The following is a 26,103-nucleotide window of genomic DNA, read 5'->3' as shown; positions in this document are numbered from 1 at the left end:
AATTTTAGAATTTGAAATATTTAATTAAGCTCCATTTGTTTCGCGGAAAATTATTTCCAGAAAAACATTTTCTTCATTTTCCAAAGTTTGGATCACTGAGGAAAAATAAATCAACGAAAAACCTATACGAACATGCAACGACATTCATTCATCAGTGGATGTTTTTGTTCCCTATTTCAATCGCTTCCGTAGATCCTTTCTTGCTGTATTCTTAGAATTGCCGTTCTGGAACCATAGTAAACTCACATTTACCCTCCTGTGCATAATAAGAATAACACATGCTATCCAGAAAAGAGACTTAAACATCCCCGACTATTGAGTCTTTGTACAAGAAATTTCTAGCCGACGAACATAGCAATTGTAGCTTCTTCGTTCTTGCAACTCTGAATTATTTTGCTGAAAAAAACATCTGCATTTAGCCTTCCACATAACCTTGGCTTATATGGGGCTTTGTCCAATGGACAGCCAACATCATCGTGGCGTCAGACCATGAATCTTAATCTCATTTCTATACAAATGGAAATTTCAATGAAGAGAGTAAGCTTAACATGACTGATGTCTCAACTTCAGGTAAAGACTAAATAGAATTGAATCTACTTACAAGAGCATCACATCATTCTCATAGTCTAACTTATTTTCTCATGATTGATTCTAACAATTGATGGGACGTTGGCCCAAAAAAGAAATTTGATGGCATGGGACAACTCAGAAGTCAGTGAACATTATCCCTGATGTCTTTCAAATCTTCCTTGTGGACAAAACAAGAAAAATGACTGGCCAACGTGACAAGGCGCATAGCTAAAAATACTACCTGCATTAGCTAAAAAAAATACTGCCATAGGAACAAAGAGAGCGCATAAAAAACATCAGGGATTCCTAATACTGTCCTGCATTGAAGCACTAGTTCTAGGCATCTGCCAGATTTACTTGGCAAGTCTGCACAAGTTCTTAAAAAGAAACAGAGGTGAGACCGAGCTTGAAGTAGACCAAAAGCAATCCAAGAGGAGCACGTGGTTTAGTTGTTCTACGGCCTACCTGAACATATCACTCACAGAAATTCTCATTGAACAATTAGCATTTATCAACTGCACAACAAGAGTTTCGAGAGCACTTGCCATTTTGCACCAACCAGATATGTAAACAAGGTCATATGATTTGCCTTGTAAAGGCTAATACCTCAACCAAAGGATATATTATTTTACGCAAAGCTAGTCGACTGCTATGGAGCAACCGTACATACCTTTCCAGGGATGCCTTATCCTCAAAAAACCGAATGTGATGGATATCAAATGTTATATGCCCCTAACAAATTGCACCCACCAAAATAGGCAGCATCGCTTCTATTTCCAATGGTTAAAAAAAATAACAACTACGCGACCAAATCACTGACCGCTTTATACCCAATCAATTGGTCCCTGAAAGCCACTCAACAGGACAGGATATTCTTTTAGTTTGATTGGATACAACCGACTAACAAAGTAACCAGCATACGGGAGAAAACAAATATAGACACGTCATGCTTGATATTCCGAGCACTTCTCAAAACAATTTTTTATACAGGTTGCAACAAGCAAATTAAGAAGAGTGTCCATCCCCAGATATTTTATGCTCAAAAGGGAAATCATCTTCCTAACCGAAAGAAGCTAGGGATATAATTCATCGTGTCAGCAGCAATAAACAAACTTAAAATACAAATAGGCGATCAGGCTCACATCTAGTATGAATTGGCACCTATCAACCTTCCTCACCAAACTCCTTTGTGAATCTCTCATGAACTTCTAGATCAGATTTGCTCACTGTCGGCCTCTGTCTTGCAAGCACTTTGTCAAAATCTGTCTTCGAAATCGGGGGCGGAAGGATCTGTATGAAATTATATCAACAAACTTTTAGCATATAGCAAGTACTAAAATAAGATAATAGTGTGATTGTGCAACTAACTTAATCCTGTTATAAATCCATGCGAGTTATTTTAGTATATTTAAGGCCACAAAAGCATTACCAAGTTGCCAACTAAGGAAACATATAGCTAGTTTGTAAATGACAATGAACCGTGAAAAAAATGAAAGATGGGTTAAGAAGAAAATTCATTATCTTATTTATCTCTCTTTTTCCGGAAAAATTAACTGAAAATCAGAAAAAGAGAAAATCTTTCCAAAGACTCGTTTTATTTTTTCACCTTTTTTCAGAAAAACTGCGAAGAAGAAAATGAAAACAAATTTATCACCTTGACTTTTAATTTCCTCCATCAAGTGGTTAGACACACGATAATCATGGAAGACAATTTTATCCAGACAATTCTTACAGCTAACTTTCAAAAGACTATTGGCTTCCACTCCTATTTGCCCATTTACAAGTCAAAATGGGCAAAAGTATCTCCAGATTTACGATTATGACTTAAGATTTCAACAGCTGTGCTTGCATTTGGCGGGGAAAGCTTGACGTTAAAAGCGTTTTCGATGATAAGTGGACATTCATTGGCAATGTTCCCCTTTGAACTAATGGTTGTATCATATGAATCAAAAATAGGCCAACCAAATAGTAAGTGATAGTGAATAAGACTCCCCAGTTACTGAACCCATCAAGAACCTCTTCCCCGAGAAAAACAAATTAACAGAGATTTTACAGAACAAAAAAAAAACAACACAAAAGAAGGATCAGGATCAAGATGCAAGTGCCAACTTTGACACTAGACGTAACACAGAATTGCTCTATACCTGTGAACCTTGTCCTTGTGCTGCCAGCTCCTGCATGGTGATTTGGACAGCACCAGGTTGCTTTGGTCCACATGGCATCCACATGCCATTGGAAGTCTTTATGAAATACATGGCATCCTGGGTCTTGCGCACCGGTTCAAAAAGGACATCCTTAACCTGTCATATAGATTACAGCACATGGGAGCATAATTAAGGCATGCTGCACAATATGACTGCTGAAATGAAAAACATGGCAGCAACAGAAAAGATCACACAGACGTCTTGTACTCACACAAACAGCTATATCCGAACCAGAAAACCCCTCTGTCCTGCGAGCTAAGCTTTCGAAATCACTTTCAGATAAATTGTGGGGAGTATCCCCTAAATGAACCTATCCATATTTCAAACCATAGAAAAAGGATTAGGCTTCTGGCAACATGAAGGGCCAATGAAATATATAATCATGTTACAGCCCAAATGATCTCTGACTATGATCTTATCAGTTTCTTCTAGTTTCAGTACCTTAAACATGTGTTGTCGAGCCTTCGTATCAGGAAGAGGAATGTATATGCGCTTGTCAAAACGCCGACGAATGGCCTAAAGGTTAAAATCCATGAGCCATAGCTGTCAAATATTCCAATTAATGAAAAGCACTATAAAGAAAGCTTTTGACCTGATCGAGAGCATATGGAGTATTTGTTGCTGCAAGAACAAGAACTTTCTCATCATTATGTCCTACACCCTGAACCGTAAGAAAATCAATCCATATAATTACGGTCATATCTCTGGCGAAAAAATCCTCTGCTGAAATAAGAAAAATAACCATAAAGAAAACAAATGACTTGTTCAGTCATATTCAATCTACATATTAACACTTTCTGTTCTTACCTGCGTTACCAAGTAATTTGATTGTTTCTAGAGCGATTTATCATTCCAAGAGACACAAATAAAAAATACAAGAAAGATATAATGGAATCCTCACTAATAGTACCAATAGAAACTCACAATTACCCATTAACAAATTCGGCAAAATAAACAGGCACAGATAATATTTAAAGATATTAAGGCACAGAAAGTGTTACAGCCCAGATTCTGACAAAACATAATTGAAATTAAATAGTAGGTTAATCACCTACAGATCCAACAAAATGACCGATTCCAAGCCAGAGTGGTCTGGATTCTTAATCGACTGTAGATAACACAACTGCATATTAAGAAGCAACGCTCGCAAACTGTACATTCTACTTTGGTCATTTGCATTAGATTTAATTGATGATAGCTTAATCACAGCATCAAGAGACATAAGACTAATCTCAGAGCCTTGTTGGCTAATCCCATGTCTATAATACAAACATCGGGGCACATAACAAAGACATTTGTACATATCCGCAGAGCAGCCTCACTGGAGCAGCATAAGATTATGTTCTGACATACCTAAATTGAAAAGAGATTGCAGAGCTCCATTTGAATATAGCAATAATCAGTTCATATGTAATAGTGCATGACCAGTTCAGGTGGATTCACAATGAATTAGAATAGTAGACAGCATTCTATTCTTTAGAGGATAGAAATACACTACTAATCAAATTCTATAGGCAACTAAACCTCGAAGAAATCTGGAAAGTAAAATACATGATGACAACAAAGAGCAGACAACACCATGAAATTTGAGCAACTATGGTTAACAATATCACATAGCCATAGTATCATCATTTTTTTCTAGGGGGCATATAATCCAATACCTACAATCATTTTGGAGCTCCAAAAAGATTAAGACTTAATACGTGAAAAAAGCCACTCTTCTCTGAGCAGCATGTCCCCCTATGTTTACCCCTTTGTACAGTTCCCCCATTCCTATTTGACTCTTCACTTGGTTCTCTTTTCTATTCCCTATCCCATGTTATTCCTCCTTTGAGCTTTTTTAAACTCAATTATTTAAGAATTGGCCAAATAAAAGATAACTTTAGTTCTCTTTCAATCACCTGTTGATTTGATATAGAAGAAGGAAAAGTCGCTTTTTTACCTAGTCTAAAATGCTAGAGGGGTATTTCATGTGGCCAGGGCTTACCTACCTAGATAGACCTTCTCATCACTGTAAACATTTTTCTTTTGTATCAGTATCACTGTATAACATAGAAGAAGGCCAAGTAGAACTGAATGCAAATGATTAAAAGAGACTTCCTAAAGATATCTTGAAGTTCATCATTGACTAACTCAATCTCCATGAATTGATTTCCATAATTGTCCAAAGTTCCAGATGCTTCACAGGCTTCTAAACTAGTTCATCTATGAAAGCAAGAAGAAGTGAATACTTTTCATTAAATATTCAAAAGATAGCTTCCATTTTCTATTCTCTCCAATTGAATATTCCACCTATCTGAGACAAAGGGTACATCCACACATCAATCTAAAAAAGTGAGGAAGCATTCAAAAATACCCAAAAATGCAACATAATGAGGCAAGACAACAAGGACACTTTAGGATTTCAATAAACATAAGAAAGAGTGTTACACTTTCAGCCAAATTATTGTTACCTGCATTTGGACGAGAAGTTCGGTTTTGATACGTCTAGAAGCTTCACTCTCATTGCCTTCCCCACGTTGACCACATAAAGAATCAATCTCATCAATGAAGATGATGGATGGAGCACTTTCACGAGCCATTTGGAAAAGACTGGAAACTAATTTCTCACTTTCACCCATCCACTTTGATACAAGGTCCGAGGAAGAAACACTGTTCATAATAGAAGACAACATAAGTATCTAGAAGAACGACAGCAAAGCAGCGAAAAAGTAAAGTACAACGGAAGTGCATTTAAAAGGTATGCTCCAAAACCAAATCGCTATATTTAACTAAAGTATCTTTCGTTTATTCACCATCAGTAAATTAAAGAAGGGGAAGCTCAACTTGTCATGGCCTGTAGCCTGCCAAGGGTCTTTAATAGAAAAATTTTAAAAATATAATACTACTTTAGGAAATTAAAGAGATTAGCAAGCAGGTAAAAACAGAGAGCTTGAAGTCGAGAGAATCACTGGAAAATGATTTGAAAAATCACAAAAGACATGCATCAAAATCACAGTTACAAAGTTCAAAATTTTCAATCCGTGAGGCAATTGCAACATTTCGAAAGGATCTAGATTTCTGTCAACCAAGAGTGCACTTGACAAATGCTTGGTGAATATAGATCACCTGAAAAATGTAGAGTCTGCTTCGGTCGCAACAGCTTTCGCCAAATATGACTTTCCTGTTCCAGGTGGACCATACAAAAGAAACGCCCTCCACGGACGACGCTTGCCTGACATAGGTATCACAGAACGGAACATGTGGTCAACACATGGTAATGAATCATATGCAAACTAATTTTATAAAAACCACCCCTTGGTTTATATGCAGGATAGACCAAGCAGGTCTCCTAAAAGTACACATTATTTTGCACATGAAAAAACATTCAGACAAGCATTATTCCCCGTAAACCATTATCGCAAAGCTTCAATTAAAGAACATCGAATGCAGAATTCGGTGGCCACTGATCATAACGGAGAGGAATAGTAATGCTCACGGATGAATCACGACAGACATTGTGTATGGATCTATTCTTCACATGATATCGTTGCTATATTCAACTTACCACTCAGTTGACTTGAAGATAACTAGAGATTACAGGTGTCATCAATGAGTCAGAACAGGGCTTCTCCACATCATAGATGAACTACTGGTCAGATTCTGTCAGATGGAAGAAAATTCAATTTGAAAAGTATTCTCTGTAGTGAAATGGCTTCTCGCTTACCTCTCTCAAGCAAAACCCATGAGTGCACATGTCTAGGTGTAATTGAGTCAAGTCGAGCAGTTACAATGCAAGGCTCGAGCTCAACTCAACTCGATGCTCGAAACTCGACTCGAGCTCGATCGAGTTATAAAAAATTCTCGACACACTCGAGCTCAACTCGTCTAAGCTTGATGCAAGGGTCAAAGCTCAACTCGAATCTGAGCATTAATATTGAGCTCACCAATATCTTACGTAAAATCGGATATGCTTCAGATGTTTCAAATTAACAATAATGCTTTCAAATTACACAGATTAAAGAACAGAATCCAGCTAATTATGTCAAAATGTCAAAGCATTCTTTTCAATTCTTAAAACTCTTAGGCTGGCAAGTAATCGAGTATAGTTTCAATGAGCTCGAGCTCAGCTCGAAAAGCTACTCAAGTAGCTCGAGCTCGAGCTCTTGCTCTTGTCGAGTCGTATACGAGTAGATTGCAAGTCCATCCCGAGTAGCTCACAAGTAGCTTAACTCACTTACACCCCTACACGTGTGCCATCTAAGAGAGACATGGAAACCCACATGCAGATGAGGGTAGGCACACATGCTCACCAGCTGATCGTCCCCCGTCCTACTAAACCAGCCAGCAAGCAATTAATCGAGTCTTGAGCATGTCCCCCCTACAAACATGATCCTAAACATATAACTTTCTTCCACATCATCAAACACGGATATGTACTTTATACATCATTCATAAACTTTACCATCAGCGGCATCTTGCTCACGGTTACCAAACCACTCTTACCATCGACCAATATAAATCATAGCACTAACATACAATTGTCGGGAAAAAGGTACCCTTTGGCCTTTGCTACCATATTAACAGTGCCTAAAGGACCATAAAGCTCTTTACTTTATGGTCAAACCCAAATTTCCTTTGACATAAAGAATAGCAGCTACGGTTAGTTATCTCGGTCCCAATAATCACGCATAACGACCATAAAACCCATTCATCATCGTCACCACACAGAGAGCAGCTCATCTTTCACACCAGAAACCGACTTATCGCTGCCAAATTCGACGAACACCCATTCACAAGATAACAAACATCAGAATAAATCACCAAATTACTTCGAGAAAATAGAGCATCAACCCACCAGTGAAGAATTGAGGGAATTTAACCGGTAATATAACCGCCTCCTGCAAGGCCTGCTTGGCGCTCTCGAGCCCCGCCACGTCGTTCCACTTCACGTTGGGCTTCTCCCGTATGATGGCCGAGTTCAGCCCGGCCCTCAGCTTCTCCTTCTCCGCGTCGTCCCCGTCCCCGCCGCTCCCGTCCTTGGGCTTCGTCTTGGGGCGGGTGGCGACGGCGGCGTCCCCGTTGGAGGCGGGGCCGGGGCCGCCCTCGTCGAGCACGGCGCGGATCTCCTCGGCGCGGCGGAGGTACTCGGTGAACTTCTGGGTGATGGCCTCCCTGATCTTGGGGTTCTTCTCGTACTTGAGGTGGGTCTTGAAGTACTCGAGGGCGTTCATGTAGAGCGGGAAGGCCCTGGCGTAGTTCCCGGCATTGTCCTCGTGGACCGCCTGCTTCACGTACTCGATCGCCTGCTCCTTGAAGTTGCTGTACATCGCGATAGGAAATCGGGGCCTCCTACTACCACCACCTCGCGGAGGATCGCATGTAGGAATCACCCCGGAACCCTAGAAATCCGAGGGCGGGCGGGCGGGGGAGGGGGTCCGATCGGGAGCTGCGACCGAACCGGATCGCACCGAACCGCACCGGCGAGGATCGATCGTCGAGCTGATCCTTCGCGATCGATCGGTCCCGTTCGAGGGGGAGACTGGAGAGAGAGATTTGATCGGAGGAGACGGGGAATTGGACGGGAAGGTGCGGTGTGGTGAGCGCGTGAGGAAGGGCGTTGTTATAGACTTGCGCGGATTGGGCTCCTTTTCTCTTCGTCGTCGAGGAGGGGGAGTGCGTAGAGCGCACCCCTAACGTGAGAGTTAGAGAGAGAGAGAGAGAGGAAGGTTCTCTTTTTACTTCTTCTTCTTTTCCCCCCGTTTGCGTCCGTTTTTTCCCTTCCGTGGCTTTTTTTCTAGTACTTGTTTATTCATGATAATAGAATGCATTTTTAATTCTCGAGATTTTAATTATATGTGTATGTATATACACGAGTAATAAAAGAGCTTTTTTTTTTTAAATAACCTATAAAGAGGGCTCCACGTGATAAAATAACAGGATTGGCTCGTTCGTATCGACTGCATTAGGTTTAGATTGAATACCTCTTAATCCTTATTCGATAGGAAAACACGGTCGATGCCACCACTAATTGAAAGACCATGCATGCACCAGTCCTCGGAGCGATTTGGCTATTTTAGCGTACTGCATATGTTAACAAACCTTGCATGCACTGGTTGCTCGGATCGGTTTGATCATTGTAGAGCATTACGCGTTATTGGGGAGTAAGGTGTCCTTAATGGTGGGCATCAATCCATGCATATTGACCATTGTTAATAAGAGTCGTACCTCGTCAACTGAGACTCGACGACCCACTAAAAGAACTGTCTACATAATAGAAGGGGCTCATTCAGGTAATAGGTTTGACTGTTTAGAATCCTAACTTGAATATTTCAAAACCTCCTTCTCTTACAATTATTGCCTTAATCAAGTACTTGTCATAAGGTCAGCCCAACTACAAAACCGTCGAGTTCTAGACGGCTCCCAGGGGAGCCGGTTCAGTTCCATAATATTGGAACTGGTGATTTTCAGTCTGGTTCCTAACCACTCGAGCCGACCTTGCGACAACTATTGGAATGTACCGTGTGGTCCCACACAACCCGAGGCACGTGGTAGCCCATGCCGTGGGCATGGTCGAGCCCGGCCTAGCACGAGCGGGCCTGACCAGGCCCAATAATAAAAAAGGGCAGGGCCCGCACGAAGCTGGTCGTGCCTGGGCCCGGGCCGCTACACAAATGGGCCGGGCTAGTGGTCAAAATTCGGAGAAATACGAGAAGCCATAGAAACTGCTCTACAAGATTGGGCCAAACTGCACACCAATTAGGCGTGACTGGACGATCAATTGGGGCTGCCATTGATTTCCTTAGCAATTGGCCCATTTGGAGGGCAAGTGCCAATGCCACGGTGAAGGTGGGCTTCCAATTTTTATAAAAATGAACTATCGAACATGTATCGTATTAAATAATAATAATTATTTTCCCATAAAAAAAACATGTACGATAATCCACGTCACTTCGAAGATTAACGTGTTGTTATATGACGGAATAACTTGATTACAAAACCTTATTGCTCGTGCGACATAAGTCAATTTATTTTCTTCATTGATGAAGAAAACAACGACAACAAAGACAAATATATTATTAATCATTATCAATTAGAATTGCGTCTACGTCAGTCCTAGTCATGCCCAACCCTTAGTTTAAAAATAAATCCATACCATTAAGTATCACTCATTTCATATCGACGAAATTTAATATTAGCCGTGAAATTTCTACCCAAAATCATTAAGGCGCGTCAATGCGCAAATCTTTTCTTCATCATTCCTTATAGTGTATTCCTAAATACACTAGGGAAAAGCCACAAAAGACCCCAAATTATGCCTTGAACTTATTTTTGTGACATCATAAACCCTAGACCATGTTTATCGTGATAAATTTACCCTAAATTTTTTCTCAAATTTATACCTATATGACACATTTACCATTCGTCAAGATTCCGTTAGATGATTTTTCAGTCAAAATAACTTCGTTTTTATTTTACTTAAGCACGTGACCGTTTGCATTTTGCCGTCTATGTAGGCATTTTTACAGTTTTCATTGACAAATTTTTTATGGAGGGTAAACACGTCACACATGTATATATTTCGGAGTTTCGGTGTCGCGGAAAAATAAATTTAGGATAAATGAGTCACGATTAACATAATTTAGGATTTCCGGTGGCTTTTGACCTAACGAAGAAAAAGACTTTTTATTTTTTCTTTTTAAAGACAAATCAAAAGGCAAAGTCATCACAAGTTGATATAAGAGCAAAGACCAAGTCAAGCTAGTTATTATTTCCAAATAGCAATAAGTTTAACATTTTGAGGAAAGTCGATAATAGGAACATCTAATTAAAAGAAACATACGTGATCATCCAAGGTGATTTTCTGCATGCAATGAAAATTGAGTGAATCTAATCTACGGGGTGAAAACAATCTCGCCTTTTAAATTAGGAAAAATACCATAAAAAGTCACAAATTATTCTAATCGCGACGGAAAGACCTCGGTTTTTTTTTTTTTTTCATCACCGAAACCCGATTGTCCATGACAAGAAATTCTAAACTTTCTTTCTTTTGCGGCACCGATACTCCATTGAGCAATTAAAAATATGAAAATCATATTAATTTTTAGGTTCATTATGCTTAAAAAGAAGATTAAAAGAAAAATAATCAAATGCTAATTTCAATTCGTTTTATGGGAACTCAACAACAAAGACAGCTTGGCACGTCGTCGTCAATTCACAAATGTCAATAAACCCGGCGCCACCCCACCCCCCCCAACAACAACCACCGGCGTCTCGCGACTCCGCCGACCGCCGGCGGCGACAGCCGATCCGCCACGAAGTAATACGCAAGCACCGGGGAAAGCCGTGCACGGAATCGAACGGCTCCTCCTTCATATCTTCTCGAGCTTCTCGGCGACGACGACCGGGTTGGCCTTCGAGATCTGCTCCCTCCCCATCGCCTTGAAGTCGAAGTCGCACCCGTGCTGCTCCGGGTATCTGTGGGACCCGCAGAACGTCACGCCGCACCGGCACCCGAACCCCGTGAGCCCCACGCGCCGCCTGCACGCCGCGCACCTGCTCGGCCCCGCCGCCGGAGCCGCCTCGCGCCCGTCCGCGGCCGGCGGCGAGGGGCCGCGGCCGGAGCCGCCGAGATCGACGCGGCGGAGGCGGGGGCGGGGGCGGAGGCGGAGGCGGAGGCGGAGGCCGGGGCCAGGGCCGGGGCGGGGGCGGAGGTCTGGTCGAGGGCGAGCTTGGCGCTGGAGGAACGGCGCTCCTTGAGCTGGAGGTCGCGGTAGCACTTGGAGCAGAGGTTCTGGGTGGTGGGGCTCCCGAAGAAGCCGCAGTTGTTGGCGCAGAGCTGCTGGGCCTGGAGTCGGTGCTCTTCCGCCATCTCCGATCTCGCGATCTGCCGCCGATCCGAACCAGGGGAAACAACAAGAGAGAGAGAGAGAGAGAGTCAAAGGGAGAGGAAAACGAAGGAAATCCCCTTCTCGATCCGCACCGACGACGACGGGGGTCCGTGTGGTTTCGCGTCCCGGAGAGAAATCAAACAACGCGATCGGCAAGGGCGAGGAAAAGCGAGATAAATACGCCGCGCAGGGAGGAAAGGGAGGGAGAACCTGCAAGGAAGGAAGGTCAGCGATGGCGTGAGCGCGTCCCGCGTTCGCGTGAAGACGAAGATTCCAGACGCCTTCTCCTTCTTCGTCTTCGTCGCGAACTCTTCCACAATTGCTTTCTCTCTCTCTCTCTTTTTCTTTACTGAATTTATTTATTTATTTTTGGGGGGTGATGGGGGCGTTAAATATGGGGGAAGTGGTGGTGGTGGTGGTGGGGTTGATTGGTGAGCAATCAACGTCGGAATTTTTTGATTAAACGGAGGAAGCCGTCGAAGCCACGCCAAGTCGTCGTCGTCGTCACACGCCAATCTGGACCGTTTCTCCCTCTTCCCCCTTCCCCCCGCCGACGTACGTGACCGCGTCGTTCCGAAGAACGACGTCGCATCAGCGCTTCTGCACGTCGTACTCCAACCGCGTGTGTTTTCTCGCCGGATGCTCTCTGTTGACTACTACGTATAGGCGTTCACGCCGAGCAAATGGTCCCGAGCACCACGGCGGCAGCCAAAACCAACGGATCGGCCGGCCCCAAAAAAAAAGAAAAAAACCTATTAGAGGCGTAGGAGGAGCGGAAGCCGTTCACAGCCTCCGCCGGGGGGCCGCCTTTGAGTTAGTGGAGCCGCCGATGTAAACGTCGAGATAGTGAAGTTGATACGACCATCGAAATAGTTGATGTTTAGTGTAACGTCTTGCGATTACGGATAATTACAGATATATCTAGGACATTGTTGATTTAAACACGATAACCTTATGTAACCCCCAAAATGCACTCCCAATCAATTACGACATTTCATCTTCATCTGTGATTCGCCTGTGCATTGATATCCAAGGGCAATTAGCGTAAGATTAGCCATTAATGTAAGCAGTCTGTATTTACCGTGAACACAAAATCACGTCTCACTTAAATCTCCGCTTGTGTTTTTTTTTAAAAAAGTCTCATATAGCACAGCACGCCATCAGTATAAGAAATCCCTCCACAAGCAAAAGATTCAACCGGGAAAATAGGTAATCTTCAACAAATGACCTTCATTCCATCCTAGGACAATTTGTATTCTTCACTTGCAAATATGCCCCTTATGAACAGTCAGTTTCTACCTAATGTCTAAAAATTGACCGAAACCAATTCGACAAGCACCAATTTTAGGCACGAAATAGTTCTTTCTTGTTTTAATTCGATTCTTATGAAGACAGATCTCGGCGGCGGATCATCGTCGCCACCGGTACTGGACTCACCATCTAGGGTGTGCCTTGCCTAGCAACACGATGCCGGTGCAAGTTTCAGAAGTTTATTATACATGCACGGTTTCTTACACGGAGAGCAGAGTCCAATCACAGACATTAAAACCTTCACCACAACAGAAAGGCATCATCATATACCAACCATATGATATTATAAGCCTAAGCTAATCAGTTCCACAACATGATACGTTTGGTCATAAAGTTGTGAGGTAGCTGGGTGATTCTATACAGACAAAAGCCATCACCACCCCCATTTTCCTGCCGCAGGACACCAAAGCACATATAAAATAAACCAGCAAAAAGGGCGACAACTATGTACCAAACGCGCCCATCACTTTTGCTTGTCATTGCATTCCTTATTGTCCTCTCTCACTCCTCTGCGTCCATCTCAACTCCTTTGTTCCTCATACTTCACTCCCACCACGAACCTTATGCTCGTTTGCAGCGCAAACACCCACGGTAACCGGAAAATTTTACTATCAGCCCATCTCGATGTGCCTAAAACCCGGGTCGAATACAGGGAGAGAAATCGGTATACAAGTAAAGATCTAGCTTTACCTGTTTTGGATCGAACACGGCGTACTCGTTGTACTCCAGGGCGCTGTCCTTGTGCTCCGAGGGGATCAAGCGACCACACGGCACTTTGATGTTGTCCTTCCAAATGAAATGCTCCGATTCGTCTGTTTTCTTTCTCCCCAGTCCCTTTACTCATACCTTCTTTTCCTCCAAGGATTTCGTATCCTGTAGGATTTTATGACAAATCAGTGTTGAATCAGTGCTTAATATTGGCATGAATGATTGGCATTAGAATTTTCTCAAATTTAGCACTTCGACTTCATGTACCTCGGGCGGATTTTTAACCTCCAGAACTTGATCTCCCAGAGAAGCAATTGCCAATACCAAGAAGCCCTCCGGCCTGTCAACAGCGGTAAAACCGTACCTTGCTGCTTCTGCGGCCGCATGAGAACACACAATCGCCTTTCCAAACTGAAGGGGTTAAATACAAGGATACAGAAAACCGCCAAATGATACAGGGAACAAATATGTGAAAATAATCAAGAAACGGTGCGACTCACCATGTAACCAGGAACTGGCAGAGAGCAAACAGCGGGCAAAAAACCCTTGTGCAGATGCCTCATCAAATTCGAGCTGCGAGTGCCTGTGGAAACGAAGCTTGATCAGAGTTTACATAAACAGATGAAGTTCTGCTAGTAGTGATTTCATAGTTCTGTTGAGAACCTCACCACACCACAAGAGAACCTTATTGGGCAACTCTTTTATTTCATCATAAGAAGGTGCTGCAGTTGATTCGACAGCAAATATGTTCTCCACCGACACCCCGTAGCTCTGAAAAGAACCAATAGCCAGAGGATTAGAACCGCCGAAAAATGAAGACTGTACATTTACACATCAAAGGCAAATTATGAACTCACTATTTCCCCAACTTTGAGAGGCTCATAAGTATTCTCCACGTAATTCACTATCATCTTGTAGTCATCAGACTCTTTTTCAAGTGGCAAGACTTTGCAGTTCAGCTTATTGTATCGGTCCGAAAGAGGGTCGTCAACTGTAGCCCCTGTCATATCGCCTATAAAGTGTGAGGCATCTGTTATGTCACGGACAGTCTCAAATACGGCTGCAGCCTGCAGGAGCAACACAAATTCTCAGCCCCTGTAACCCGTAGAATAGCTTTTTGAGGAACAGAAAGCCCTTACATGATCGGCAATTTCTTGATAATCTCGGAAAATAAAAGGCCTCGTTGAGTGCATCAAATTGAACCATCTCTGGCTATAATCTGACCACACAGCCTCAGCCTTTTGACCCATCTCCTTCATGGATTTTACTTTCTCTACAGACTCTAGTAGCACCTCCTCACCTGGTCAGCACATCTCATTATTGGCCCCGCTGCTTCTTAAGAATAATGAGAGAAAAGATTCGGATTCTTACATCTTTGCAAGTGAATCCTTGACAGCATCCCCACCGGTAGATCAGGGGAATCCAAGCCCATCTCCATTAGAGCATACCTATAATCAGAGCAATGTCATTGACACCACCAATAACAAGTCACAATTTTTATCGATCACAGAGTTAGAACTTGTGTACAGTACCTATATATTTCCTGACTGCACAAGACTTTCATGAAGTTCGCTACCAGAGGCTCCAGCTTGCAATGCACCGCTGCAACTCCAAGCTGCCGAAGACCTAAGCCCCCATGTCTTGTGTCAACACCGTCGTCCTATTCAAAGGAGAACCCATCTTATCATAAATCGACTCAATAAAGCATAAAATTGTCTCTGAGACGAGATGAAATTTCACTTGCCATGTCAACAGGACAGAATTTCAGCAATTTCTTCTGAAACTTCTTCTCTCTTTCCCAGGGCTCAAACTCGTTCCCTGTTATTTCCTCAAACAGCCTCGCAAACTCCTTCACCGCATTGTCCACATTCTCCCATTCTTCGAGCCGGTCCTCTGCATTCGGATTATCTCCTACTCTTCCCCGCTTGTAGTACAGATGCAAGTTGTCATCGGGAACTGTGACGAGCTGCATTACGCAATAGCTACACCAAATATTCACGAATTACTCGTCAGTATGGACAGCCATAATGAAAAGAAGAAAATAGATAAACAATCGAAGCCCGAAGAATATTTGGCATACCTGTTCAATCCTTCCCCCATATCACAAAGAGAAAAGGCACAGTTATACAGTATTCCATCCCTCTCGAATATTTCCCCTCCTCGCTCTTGTAGCTTCGTGTCTTTGTAGACAGCCTGTTTCCCATACAGCTTCAGCTGCACCAGGAGAAGAAGGTTCAGGTCACGCTTGGTGTATACAAAATTATCCCAGATAACACCATTTCAAGTGTCATAGCAAGTGAAAGACAGCGATCAGTCCATACTTCAGCTGAAATCGATTCAAGTGCCTCCTCGCTCGGATCTTGCTTGTCCCAGGGTATTCCCCTGCCTTCTACAGCCAGATCACTCATCACATCGTAAGCAGATAAAGGTTGCGCCTCTTGTTTCTCGATGCTGTCGAGCAACCAAGCTTCTCTCACCACGGGTATGCCTCTTTCCCTAATCATACAATGTTTCAGCTAGTTATCCCATTACGCGATGACCCTAACAGAGATGAAGTGGTAGGCTCAACCAGAAAAATGCAGAGAAATTTTTAGTCTCACTTAGTATTGCTGCTACGTAACATTTTTGGCTATAGCCACATAGTTTCTTAGTGTCTGACATCAAGTAGAAATCATAACCAGCAAGTTCCATCTACTCACACTGCTTCTGCAACATTTGCTGAGCCGCCACGCTCCCTCTCGGCAGGAGAGACAACTAGACAGGTTACGCCTACAGATTTTGGAAAAGGCTTATGACTCTATATTCCTTACATAATTTCAGTGCTATTTTGTGATTATAAAATCATCAATACCAATGACAGAATTGGAGACTTTTCCTCCGTGTCTCTCGATCTTCGTCATCCAATATTGCTGCACCAATGTTCAGAGTGTCTAATTACACCAACTTGTGTATAGAGTAAAAACTAACTCCAAGTCCAAAGGTCAAGATGCATACATGAGTACGAGAAAGCTGACCCGATAGAGATATCACCATCCCTCGTAGTGGCTTATCTGCAATGCCTGGATCTTTACGAGGTCGACGACTTGGATCCTGATGCTTCTTTAGCAACTGCAAGAATACGTAAGGAGAGAAGACAAGATAATGATAAATCACTACTCATTCTTACACATAAAGAGAAACTAACGATGATTTATGCAAACTTGATGGAGTGGTACATCAGTGATGGGGGAATTGAGGACAGAATCCGACAACTTGATAGGCTCCTCTCTCCTTGGAGGGAATTTGGTGCTGAACGTGCAAGACGCCCATTCGCTATAAGCTCCCTTACACTTATACTTTGTACCAGTAAATTCGATAGTTCCACCGCAAATTGGGCATTTGTCCAATGGCCCGTAAAACAGCAAGTCTTGGCTGCATCATCAATGCAAAGATGTCTCAAATTTATCAAAAAGGGGTTAACCGAAGTATCATCAGAATTGTTTTCCAGATTGCTCCTCCGAAGCTAGAGACATACTACATAGACAATGTTTCGGTCTACCAAAGCAACATGTCACCAAATCAGTGAATGTTTGAAGCTTACAAACTCTCGATCAAATAACAAACAAAACCGTGATGGTGGTCCTAGGTTCAGTCGTACTAAACATTTAGGACGGGCGACTTTATCTTAAAATAAGTTATGTAGAATGCCGAGTACCATTTAGAGGTTACAACCCCCGGAGTACCAGAGGAGTCTTGGCCGTTTGCTTCCAGGATCTCGCGCATCTGGTCGAATGACAGATGTTCCTCTGTAGCTCTGCACTATTCCTCGAATTCAGTGTCGACTTTATCTGATGGTTTGCGGTCTGGATGCCCATTATCGTTCTCGGCCTTTGGTTTCTTGGGCAATTGCTCCGATTCCTGCAGCTTGTGCTGATCGGCTTTCTGCTTCCTCGTCATCATCTTGTCATCGTCCATTGGCACGTGCGCCTGAGACCTTGTCTCGTGCACCTTTGCCAAACTCAACTCACAACATATTACACACAGAAAACTCTCCTGAGGATTTCAGTTTCACATGTATAACTTGGGGCGGTTCATGTCATAAGGTGACATTCATTTCCTTTCTCTTGCTTATTCCCCTCCTCATCCCTAACTTAAATTAAACAATTTCTTGCGTGACAAGGGATTCTATGCATAGAGTCCAAGAACAAAGCAATACATCCTTGGTCGTGAATAAGGGTTTCTAAGAAACAGTATAAACCACACTAGCTTCCTTCTGATGTTTTCTCATTCATCTAGAACTAAACTAAACGGGCTCATAACCCCATCCATTCTTGGATTAACAGTATCAAACACAGCCGCCACAAAAGGACTATTCCTCCCTATATGATCCTTGTTGCAGCAAGAAATGAGCACCAACTACAAAAACAAGTTTCCTAACAATCAAGAAACAATCGGGTCAGTGCACAAACCTTCATAGCCTTTATCTCTTTCCTTTCCCGGTCTTTCCTTCAAGCTTTGCCAAAAAACCAGACGGATTCAGCACACGTGGAGAATCACAAACTTGTTCAGGCGAAGCCAACACGCAGTTTCATAGTACTCTCAGCACCGTCAGAGAGTCTTGACTGCGGGGTTTATTACAGAGAGCTCCCGAAGGGACACGTAGTCGATACACTGAGGCACTGTGCTGCTATTAACGTGACAATTGTCCGCAACGCATGCACGTCCATGACATGTGTTGAGTTTCACGGCTTGAGCCGTCGACATTTGGTAGTTTAAGCCTCTTTGACCTTGCTCGCTCCTTGCATGAATACGAGGATGAAGAGGATACATTCGACCCTTTATCTCTGTCATCATGCGTAATAAATAATATATATTATATATTTAGAGGTCATCCAAAAATGTCTGCGATAAACTTTCGCTATTTTTTTTAATTTACTGTATTAAGCTGTATCAAATTACAGATTTTTACTTATCTTACTTAGCAACCCATTGCATATGCTAACTTTTAAATTATCAATTACAAAAAAGAGTTGATAAGTGTTTCACTGGAAATCGGGATCTGTCCCAAATTAATAAAATGCATTTTATCAAAGGTTGATCTTTGGTTTTCTTTTAAGTAAACAGGTTTAGTGGAGATTCGAACAGGGATTGAATTTGCGTCACAAGGATGAAGAGCTATAAATCTAAAGGGAAAGAAATACAAGTAATGAGAACTTGAATTATATTGATAAATTGCAAATACATAAGGAATTTCTAGTGATGATGGTGGGATCTTAAAACATAACAGTTACACTTTGCCTCATATAAACTACAAAACGTAACCACTCACAAGTAGATAATATTCTAATGACAGTTACAACAATATCTTAATAACTTTAGGCATCATGATCGCGTGTCGATCTTATCCATCAACACTTGCGACTACGTAAGTGTAACCGGGCTCAACTGATATTTGTAATTTTAGTTGATATCTTCACTTTGCCTCCTCTTCTTTTCCAGTGTCCAACACTTAGCCAAATTTGTTAAGTGATAATTGTCAATCAATCGCCATCATATGTCGACAGTTGTATATCACAGTCATTGATAATCGTCATGGTCATCAACCAATGTTTCCGTTATTCATAACTTACCAACAACCAAATTGAACTCAACACCGAGCTCTATACTCATTCAAATCGGCATCATGTCGATTACAAAGATTTGGTCATTTTTTTTGTGTAAACAGTAAGTCGCTCATATAAAAATCGTTAATTCCATAAAATGTGACGAATCTTTTGGACTACTTCCTTGCCCTGGAAATCTTATCCATAAGTTTTTGTGCACACAGATTTCAAAAACTATGTACGAAGAATATAATGTTAAGTACAATTTAATTAATACTGGTTTATAAAACTGACTTATAAAGGGACATGATAATTTTATTCATTGTGTTTGAATAATTAACCTGAGGATTAATTTTGATCAATCTAATTTCAGCATACTTAGCATTTCTAATGAAAATGATTTGGATATATGGCTTTTTCCCTCCTCATGAGTATCTGTGGTCATCACTTTAAAGGAAGAGAATCAGAGGTTAATTTTGATTAAGGAATACATTTGACCCTTTTTTATGCAGATATTTAGTTATTTTGTTGGAGGATAAGTATGGCTCTCCCTTTACATAAGAAAATTAAATAAGAGTCATTAGATGTTTGAGTGCTTTACAGTATCTTTGTAAGTCCTAGATTCTCCAACACATTGTACATCGTAAATGGGGTACACATGATGTGCCACCACTATGTATGAAAATAAACTTACTTGCTTCGACTTTGTCCTTATATAATATATATACTCAATCCTTTGGTAGGTGTCTATGTTCCAAGATACTTATATCCCGATCAATTTATTTAATTGAAACTTTCTAATCATCGATGGTGAAGTAATGGCACGAGAGCCCATCTCTATGGAAAGATCAATATTGGCATAGTGAAATTTTAAGACTGGCAATTTCCGTTAACGTATCATAACCTCGTTTGTCATTCATGTCAAGCTACATATCTGACATATGATGAAAACATATTGATTCGTATCGATATACGTATTGAGTACACCATCTCATGTCATGTTGAAGTTTTCTCTTTATAATTCTTGTTTCGCCTCACGTAGGTAATAGTGTCGTGTAGGTCGGTCGCGTCAAATGTCATATTGAATCATAATTAGATGTGAATATGTTAATCATCTTCTGATGAAATGACAGGTATAAAAACCTCAATCAATTAGTAGAATGGAAAGTGGGTCCTGGAGAGGAATATATAGACTATGGTTTAGGATGATTGATGACAATTAGTTTCAAAGTACCTTTTGCAGAAAGTGGTTTTCGTGAGTAAAGGTTTTTTGTTTTGTCCCATGCAGCATACATCTGAACGAGTTCTGCAATTGAGAATATCCAATGTCGACAAGTCGCATATTACAACTAAGATGCACCCCAATCATGCACAAGAGAATCCACAAAAGACTGAGTCTTTTCATCGGATTAGACAAAACAAAATATTGTTTTTGTTAGTTGGTAATACGAGATGTCATCAATTTCACTTGTACGCAAGTATGATTGTGTGCACCATTGCTAATAAGGTCAATAAAACTGAATTAGGATAATTGTTTCCGGAAAATTATTTTCCGACTTTTCCGGTGTTTGGATGATAACAAAGCTAATTGATCCATGAAAAATGTTTTCTGCGGACTGAAAACAACAAATTTAGATTAAGAGAAAACAACTTCCCCTTATAATGAGAAAGAAATCATTTTTCCTAAACTACAGAATAAATGAAAACTAACCATTTTCCTTGAAAATGATTTTCATGAAAAATATTTTCGTTTATCATGAAATTTTTAGTGAAACAAACGTACCCTAAAACACATTTGCAAGGAAAGCACACCGTCATGTATTGTACTAGTTTACAAACCTGTGCTTCGCACTTGTTGCCCCTCCCGCCCTTTCAAATTCATCAATTTAATCTACTCGAATCCTCACTCAACCACCCACCGCTCAACCATTTCATCCGCGGCGCCGTCAATGCCCTCGCGTCGTTGCCATCTGCCACGCCCCAAGTCATGTTGCCTGCAGCCACAACCTCAATGCACCTACCCTGTCCTATCCGCTACGGAGCTCGGTGACTCCATGGTTACTGAGATCTCGGCCGAGCTTGGAGAGCTTGCACTCTACCGCGTTGTTGAGCATGGGCCTAGATCCTGAGGGATCGAGCTCTGAGCTCATGCTCTGCCGTGGCGTCGAGCATGAGCCCCATATTTGGTGTGCTCGAATGCAACGCTAGTTATAGTCAAGCTCGAGCTCGTCCCCGGTCACGAATATAGAAAATCTAGAATAATAGTAATAATACATTTTTGGTTCTAGTTAAGGGGATGATTGTGGTGAAAGAAACAAATTATTCTTCATTAGCGATGGTAGCCGGACTTCTAGGAGATTTCCTCGGTCTCTTGCCTTTCGTAAGCATCCAAATGAACCGTGAAGCCATTTTCATGACAAAGCTGATACCACAAGGCTAGGGCTTTACACATTGTGCATCAAATTCGAGCCGCCTCTTTTTTATTTTCTTATTTTTTTGGTCGAAAGAGCTGCCTCTTTATTTGCGTAAAATCCGAGATTTACTTTTTAAGAACTCTCATGCTCAAGTTTCTCACTCAATTGTATATAGACAAAACCCATGCATTTTATTCCTATATTATGATCCAAATCATGCTTAATTAATTTCGTGACAAATCCAAGCAATACGGTTTTCTAACTGGGAAATATCATATACATTGAGACTACTTGATTGCACTTATTTGAAAATCTTGAAGACTTTAATAAATGACAGGAATAAAACATTTTAAAACCCAATATGCAGGTGGCGAAGACTTTTGGGACTCCTACGACGCACTCTCCCACAAAAATTGATGGTTAGGTCCCATGCCCTTTTTGTGGGTGTCCAATCAATCTCATCTCGCGTGGTTTTTGAACTATGGATCAAATCAAGTACGTCACTTTTGATGTTATGTCGACTGTCGGGCTATTAATGAAAAATCCCACTCCATGCACCTATGTAGTTCAAGGGCCAACCACAATTAGCCCCCTTTCTTAGTGGTCTCTATGGATCCCACTTGTTTGAGTTGTCAGCTCCGGCGAACCTTGGTCGGGCCTATCATGCGGACCCGAGTCGAGGATGATGACATCGGAGACGTTGGTCTCATGCGAGCTCAGCACATCACGATCCTCGGTTAAACGATTGTACTAATTCCGTTCCTACATCACTTGATAACTGGTTCTATATGCTTTTCATATTCGCGTGGTTTCCTCCGCCAATCAGCTTTCTGACAGATCTGAGCGGATTCCAAACATTTTTCGTGGTTGGTATCATTACACGAGGGAACGAAGGACAAATCAAAAGAGGCTTAAATTTTTCCTCAAAATAAAAGAACCGAGGATCAAGTCAAAAGATGCATGGGCGGGAGGGAGGGACAAGACCATGAGGACGCAGGAACGTGGCACAGTGAAGTTCGGGAAAAGCAGGAGCGTGCGGTGCTGGGCGAAATGGAGTCGTCGTGGCAAGAGGTGGGGGGACGACGGACGAGGCTCGACTGGATGCACGTGGCGAGAGGCGGGACGAGGCCCAGGCAAGCAGGCTGTGCCCGCTATCCCTCCGCTTCGTTTGCCTTCTTCCTGTCCCTCTCGTACTGAGGAAGTGAGGTTATCTGAACTGTGGGAGTTGCTGCATAGGGGTGCCCCCCACCTACCCCAGAGACCTCCCCCCTCGGTGGACCAAATCAATCCACGAAGTCGCCATCGGTGGTCGTATGTGCGGAGTACATCATTGTAGTTGCATCCGGATAAATTATTCTATCTGTCTTGAATCCAATTTACGGATATTGATCAGATCAATTTAGTCATAAACGTCTTGACAAACCCCACTAGCCTTTCTGAGAAGTGAATAATATCGATGAATGGTCAGAATGTTTAGGATTAAATTAATCAAATTGAAAAGTTTATGACTGAATCGGCTGCTATACAAATAGGTTTAGAACTTTCGGGGTCAACTTTTCGTAACAAAGGGTTTTCTCCGGTCACAACCTTCTAAACCGGAGGACAAAAAGAACCGTGATCTGACTTTAATTACATAATCTATCTCCGTTTTTATTGAAATGAAAGTGGGAGCTGGTCAATATCATTTCTGTTTTCTGACTTTATTCGTCGGACAGCGTCGGAGACATTAAGAATTTTACATCAGAGCCTATAGATTAAGTGGTGTTGGCAAATGCTCAAAAAATTTATAATGCACACACTAGGAGATTTGTCGTAGATGATTTTGTATTTTGTGGTAAAAAACGTAGAAATTGGGTGTTTTACTATTAATAGGTAAGAAATCTAGCTTCTGCTGTCTGGCCTGGTGGACTGGAGCAGAGATGGGAGGTGAGCGAAGCACAGTGAAAAGTGAGAGCCTACTGCAAGAGGAGAATCTCGCCAATCACATGCCAAGATCAGCTGCAAAAAGGCCATTTCCATAAAAACACTGCTGAAATTACAAGATTTACTTTAATTACACAACTGCAAAAGTAACAGCAACATCATATCATCATACGGGGAGAGTTATGCCAAGCATCAGCTAGCTTAGTGCACTGCATTTAAGAAAGAGACGACACCCATGACCTCTTTCTAGCCTAGTTCGATTATTCTTTTCGTTTCTGAGTGTTACAACGTCTATATATCAAGCCTTGCGTTTATCTAATGCCCTTACAACTGTGGCCAGAGCTGGTTCATCATTGGTGCATCGCGGTTGCGATATGTTTCAGCGCCTCCTCGCGGCCGTTTCCCTCTGGGCGTTGAAGAACACGGCAGCGACTGGAAGGCCGAGCTCGTTCTCGTCGGCGAACTTCCGGGTGTTGAAGCGGTCTCTCGAGGAAGGAGGCCTCACCATTTCCCTGCGCTTCTGCTTGAAGAGAAGGAACACAAACCTGTGGATCCCTATGTTTGGCCTCGGCATTTCATAGCCCACCACTTCCTTCCCTGTAGTTCACATGAAAAATCGAAGCAACTATTGATTTATCATATATTAATGTGTAACTTACTATCTCCGCGCTTGTGCATGCTCGCGCGCGGGAGGAGAGGACGCGGTGAGGACTTACCAAATGCAGCATCTGTAGTGCCGGGGATGTCTGTCACGATCCTGTCGGAGTTTCAAACAGGACTTCAATCAAACCGCATTCTTTTTTGCTAAAATTGAAGAGAGACCCAGACGGGGCATATATGAACACGTTGTCAAGTCATGAATGTGTTCAGCAATCGTTCTACATCATAAGATTCATAAGCCTATCATCAACTATATGTAACGTTCGCTAACATTATGTCTTTCAACGTCATCCAGATTCAAAACCCTGAAAAGTATGTCAAGAAGGGTTCTTAGCGATCTTTGACTACTAGTTGACCAGCAGGGGGTTAGGGAAAAGAAAAAAAAAATTCCTAAGAAACAAGTAACTCCTAATTTAAATCTTTTAGGTATTTTTTTGATAGCAAAGTGAAGTGTTTTCAATACCAGTGCAAGTGCTCTCTCAGATACGGATCGCTAGGACCAGGAACATCAGGGTCTGTCATCACCTGCAAGGCATGATAAAGTACTGGTTCATCAATTATCATCAAATCAAGAAGCTCAGAACCAGAAGGCATATGACCCGAAAGTAGGAAAAACTTTATACGCAAAGTGCAATGAAGTTACATATATGAAGCTATATACCAGAGTGAAAAAGGACCTCATATCACCACCATGAACCTCAACCTTGGGCTTGGTGGTGACCCAAGAAGGGAAGAGCTCATGGCCATTGAAGACCTGCTTGTTTGAGTTGTAAGTGACTGTCATCTCGACACTTGCAGAGAAAGAGTCGGTCACATCTCCAATAACTCTCCCCACAACAAGAGGGTTTGATGACATCTTTGCCATAAACCTTCTTGTAATGTTGTTGGGTTTTCTTTTCTCTTCTTTTTTTCGATGATCTCTCTCTTGAGGGGCTTTTTCAATGAAAACTTGGGGGAGAACCTGTCCGTATTTATAGTGTGTTTTGAGAAGGAACAATGTGGGGTTGGGTATGTGCTTCGCCCAAGAAGAAGTTCAGAAAGAGAGTATGGAATTTTAGAAAAGTAAAAATAAAAGATTCTAGCTAGCATTATGCTATAGGTGACCTAGGAATGCGTTGGCTCTGCAACAAAAGTCATGTTGAACCCTACCTCTCATTCAATTCTTCCATGATTACCACATTCTTAGTAGCATTTTTGGACTTCAAGTGTAAAGAAATCCATGTAGTAATTTGTGTGAGACTCAAATCGTCTTTCTCTGCCTTCTTATTTGTTCTCTAATAAGTTATACTCCATTCTGTGAGTGCCCATCAGATCAGGAATAAAATGGAGATTGATTAAATTTATGAGTGCGTAGGAACTCATTAGATATATAAAGCTATTATCCCTATCTAGACAAAGTCAGATAATCTATGAATAAAAGTTATGGACTATGTTTGATACATATAGTTTATTGGTGCATTTTCTAACCACTCGAGGTTTTTTATTTTATTTTATTAAATGATCGTCTAGCATGTAGCAAAGTTCAAACAATAGTTCAGCTTTCCAGCAGTTTTCTCTTCTGGTTATTTTAATTGCTTCAATTTTTCTCTTTCCTAATCTCTATGCTGGATAGAGTTGTATTCACAAGTCGGGTAAGAAACCAGGTCGGTATATCCTGGGAACTGGCTCGAATTAGCCTTAATCGGCCCATTCACATGGAGATTGTTTGTCTCTTTGGGGACATCCGATAAAAAAAACATGGGATAGTCCCGGTTCTCAGTTCGAAAATGGAGAACTGGCCTTGATCGGTTGGTTAAAATTACCAAAGTCTTAAACCTATTGCAATTATGCCAATCTAGTTTTAAACCTTTTTTTTGCCAAT

The 26,103-nt window shown here is 41.9% G+C and overlaps 3 protein-coding genes and 1 pseudogene across 3 annotated transcripts; all 4 read right to left on the bottom strand.

The window, feature by feature from the left end:
- Positions 1 to 1,488: 1,488 nt before the first annotated feature.
- LOC115673138 (protein SUPPRESSOR OF K(+) TRANSPORT GROWTH DEFECT 1) lies at positions 1,489 to 8,196 on the bottom strand. The gene is made up of 8 exons (XM_030595226.2): positions 7,612 to 8,196; positions 5,883 to 5,988; positions 5,228 to 5,426; positions 3,367 to 3,435; positions 3,216 to 3,290; positions 2,986 to 3,084; positions 2,715 to 2,870; positions 1,489 to 1,860 (listed from the first exon to the last, which is right to left on the bottom strand). The coding sequence occupies exons 1-8, from the start codon at positions 8,081 to 8,083 to the stop codon at positions 1,735 to 1,737; spliced, it is 1,302 nt and encodes a 433-aa protein (XP_030451086.2). The 5' UTR covers positions 8,084 to 8,196; the 3' UTR covers positions 1,489 to 1,734.
- Positions 8,197 to 10,830: 2,634 nt separating this feature from the next.
- Positions 10,831 to 11,769, bottom strand: LOC130138626 (zinc finger A20 and AN1 domain-containing stress-associated protein 3-like; annotated as a pseudogene).
- Positions 11,770 to 13,475: 1,706 nt separating this feature from the next.
- Positions 13,476 to 18,117, bottom strand: LOC115673128 (protein ADP-ribosyltransferase PARP3). Its single transcript, XM_030595215.2, is given in 18 exon segments — positions 13,476 to 13,521; positions 13,641 to 13,828; positions 13,931 to 14,074; positions 14,164 to 14,246; positions 14,332 to 14,434; positions 14,521 to 14,730; positions 14,803 to 14,963; positions 15,035 to 15,111; positions 15,196 to 15,323; positions 15,408 to 15,645; positions 15,744 to 15,877; positions 15,985 to 16,159; positions 16,363 to 16,432; positions 16,515 to 16,572; positions 16,658 to 16,771; positions 16,879 to 17,074; positions 17,358 to 17,695; positions 18,112 to 18,117. Coding segments are annotated over 18 exon segments (2,469 nt in total).
- A 5,560-nt stretch (positions 18,118 to 23,677) lies between these two features.
- Positions 23,678 to 25,166, bottom strand: LOC115676861 (protein CENTRORADIALIS-like). Its single transcript, XM_030599878.2, has 4 exons — positions 24,904 to 25,166; positions 24,706 to 24,767; positions 24,299 to 24,339; positions 23,678 to 24,179 (listed from the first exon to the last, which is right to left on the bottom strand). Exons 1-4 carry the CDS (start codon positions 25,105 to 25,107, stop codon positions 23,962 to 23,964), a joined length of 525 nt encoding a protein of 174 aa, XP_030455738.1. The 5' UTR covers positions 25,108 to 25,166; the 3' UTR covers positions 23,678 to 23,961.
- Between the last annotated feature and the right edge of the window lie 937 nt (positions 25,167 to 26,103).

Source organism: Syzygium oleosum, unplaced genomic scaffold, assembly GCF_021117445.2.
Source record: "Syzygium oleosum isolate NSW1041296 unplaced genomic scaffold, Sole_v2.1 Sole_v2.07, whole genome shotgun sequence".
Lineage (NCBI taxonomy): Eukaryota > Viridiplantae > Streptophyta > Magnoliopsida > Myrtales > Myrtaceae > Syzygium > Syzygium oleosum.
This window is presented reverse-complemented; position numbering and strand designations above follow the sequence as displayed.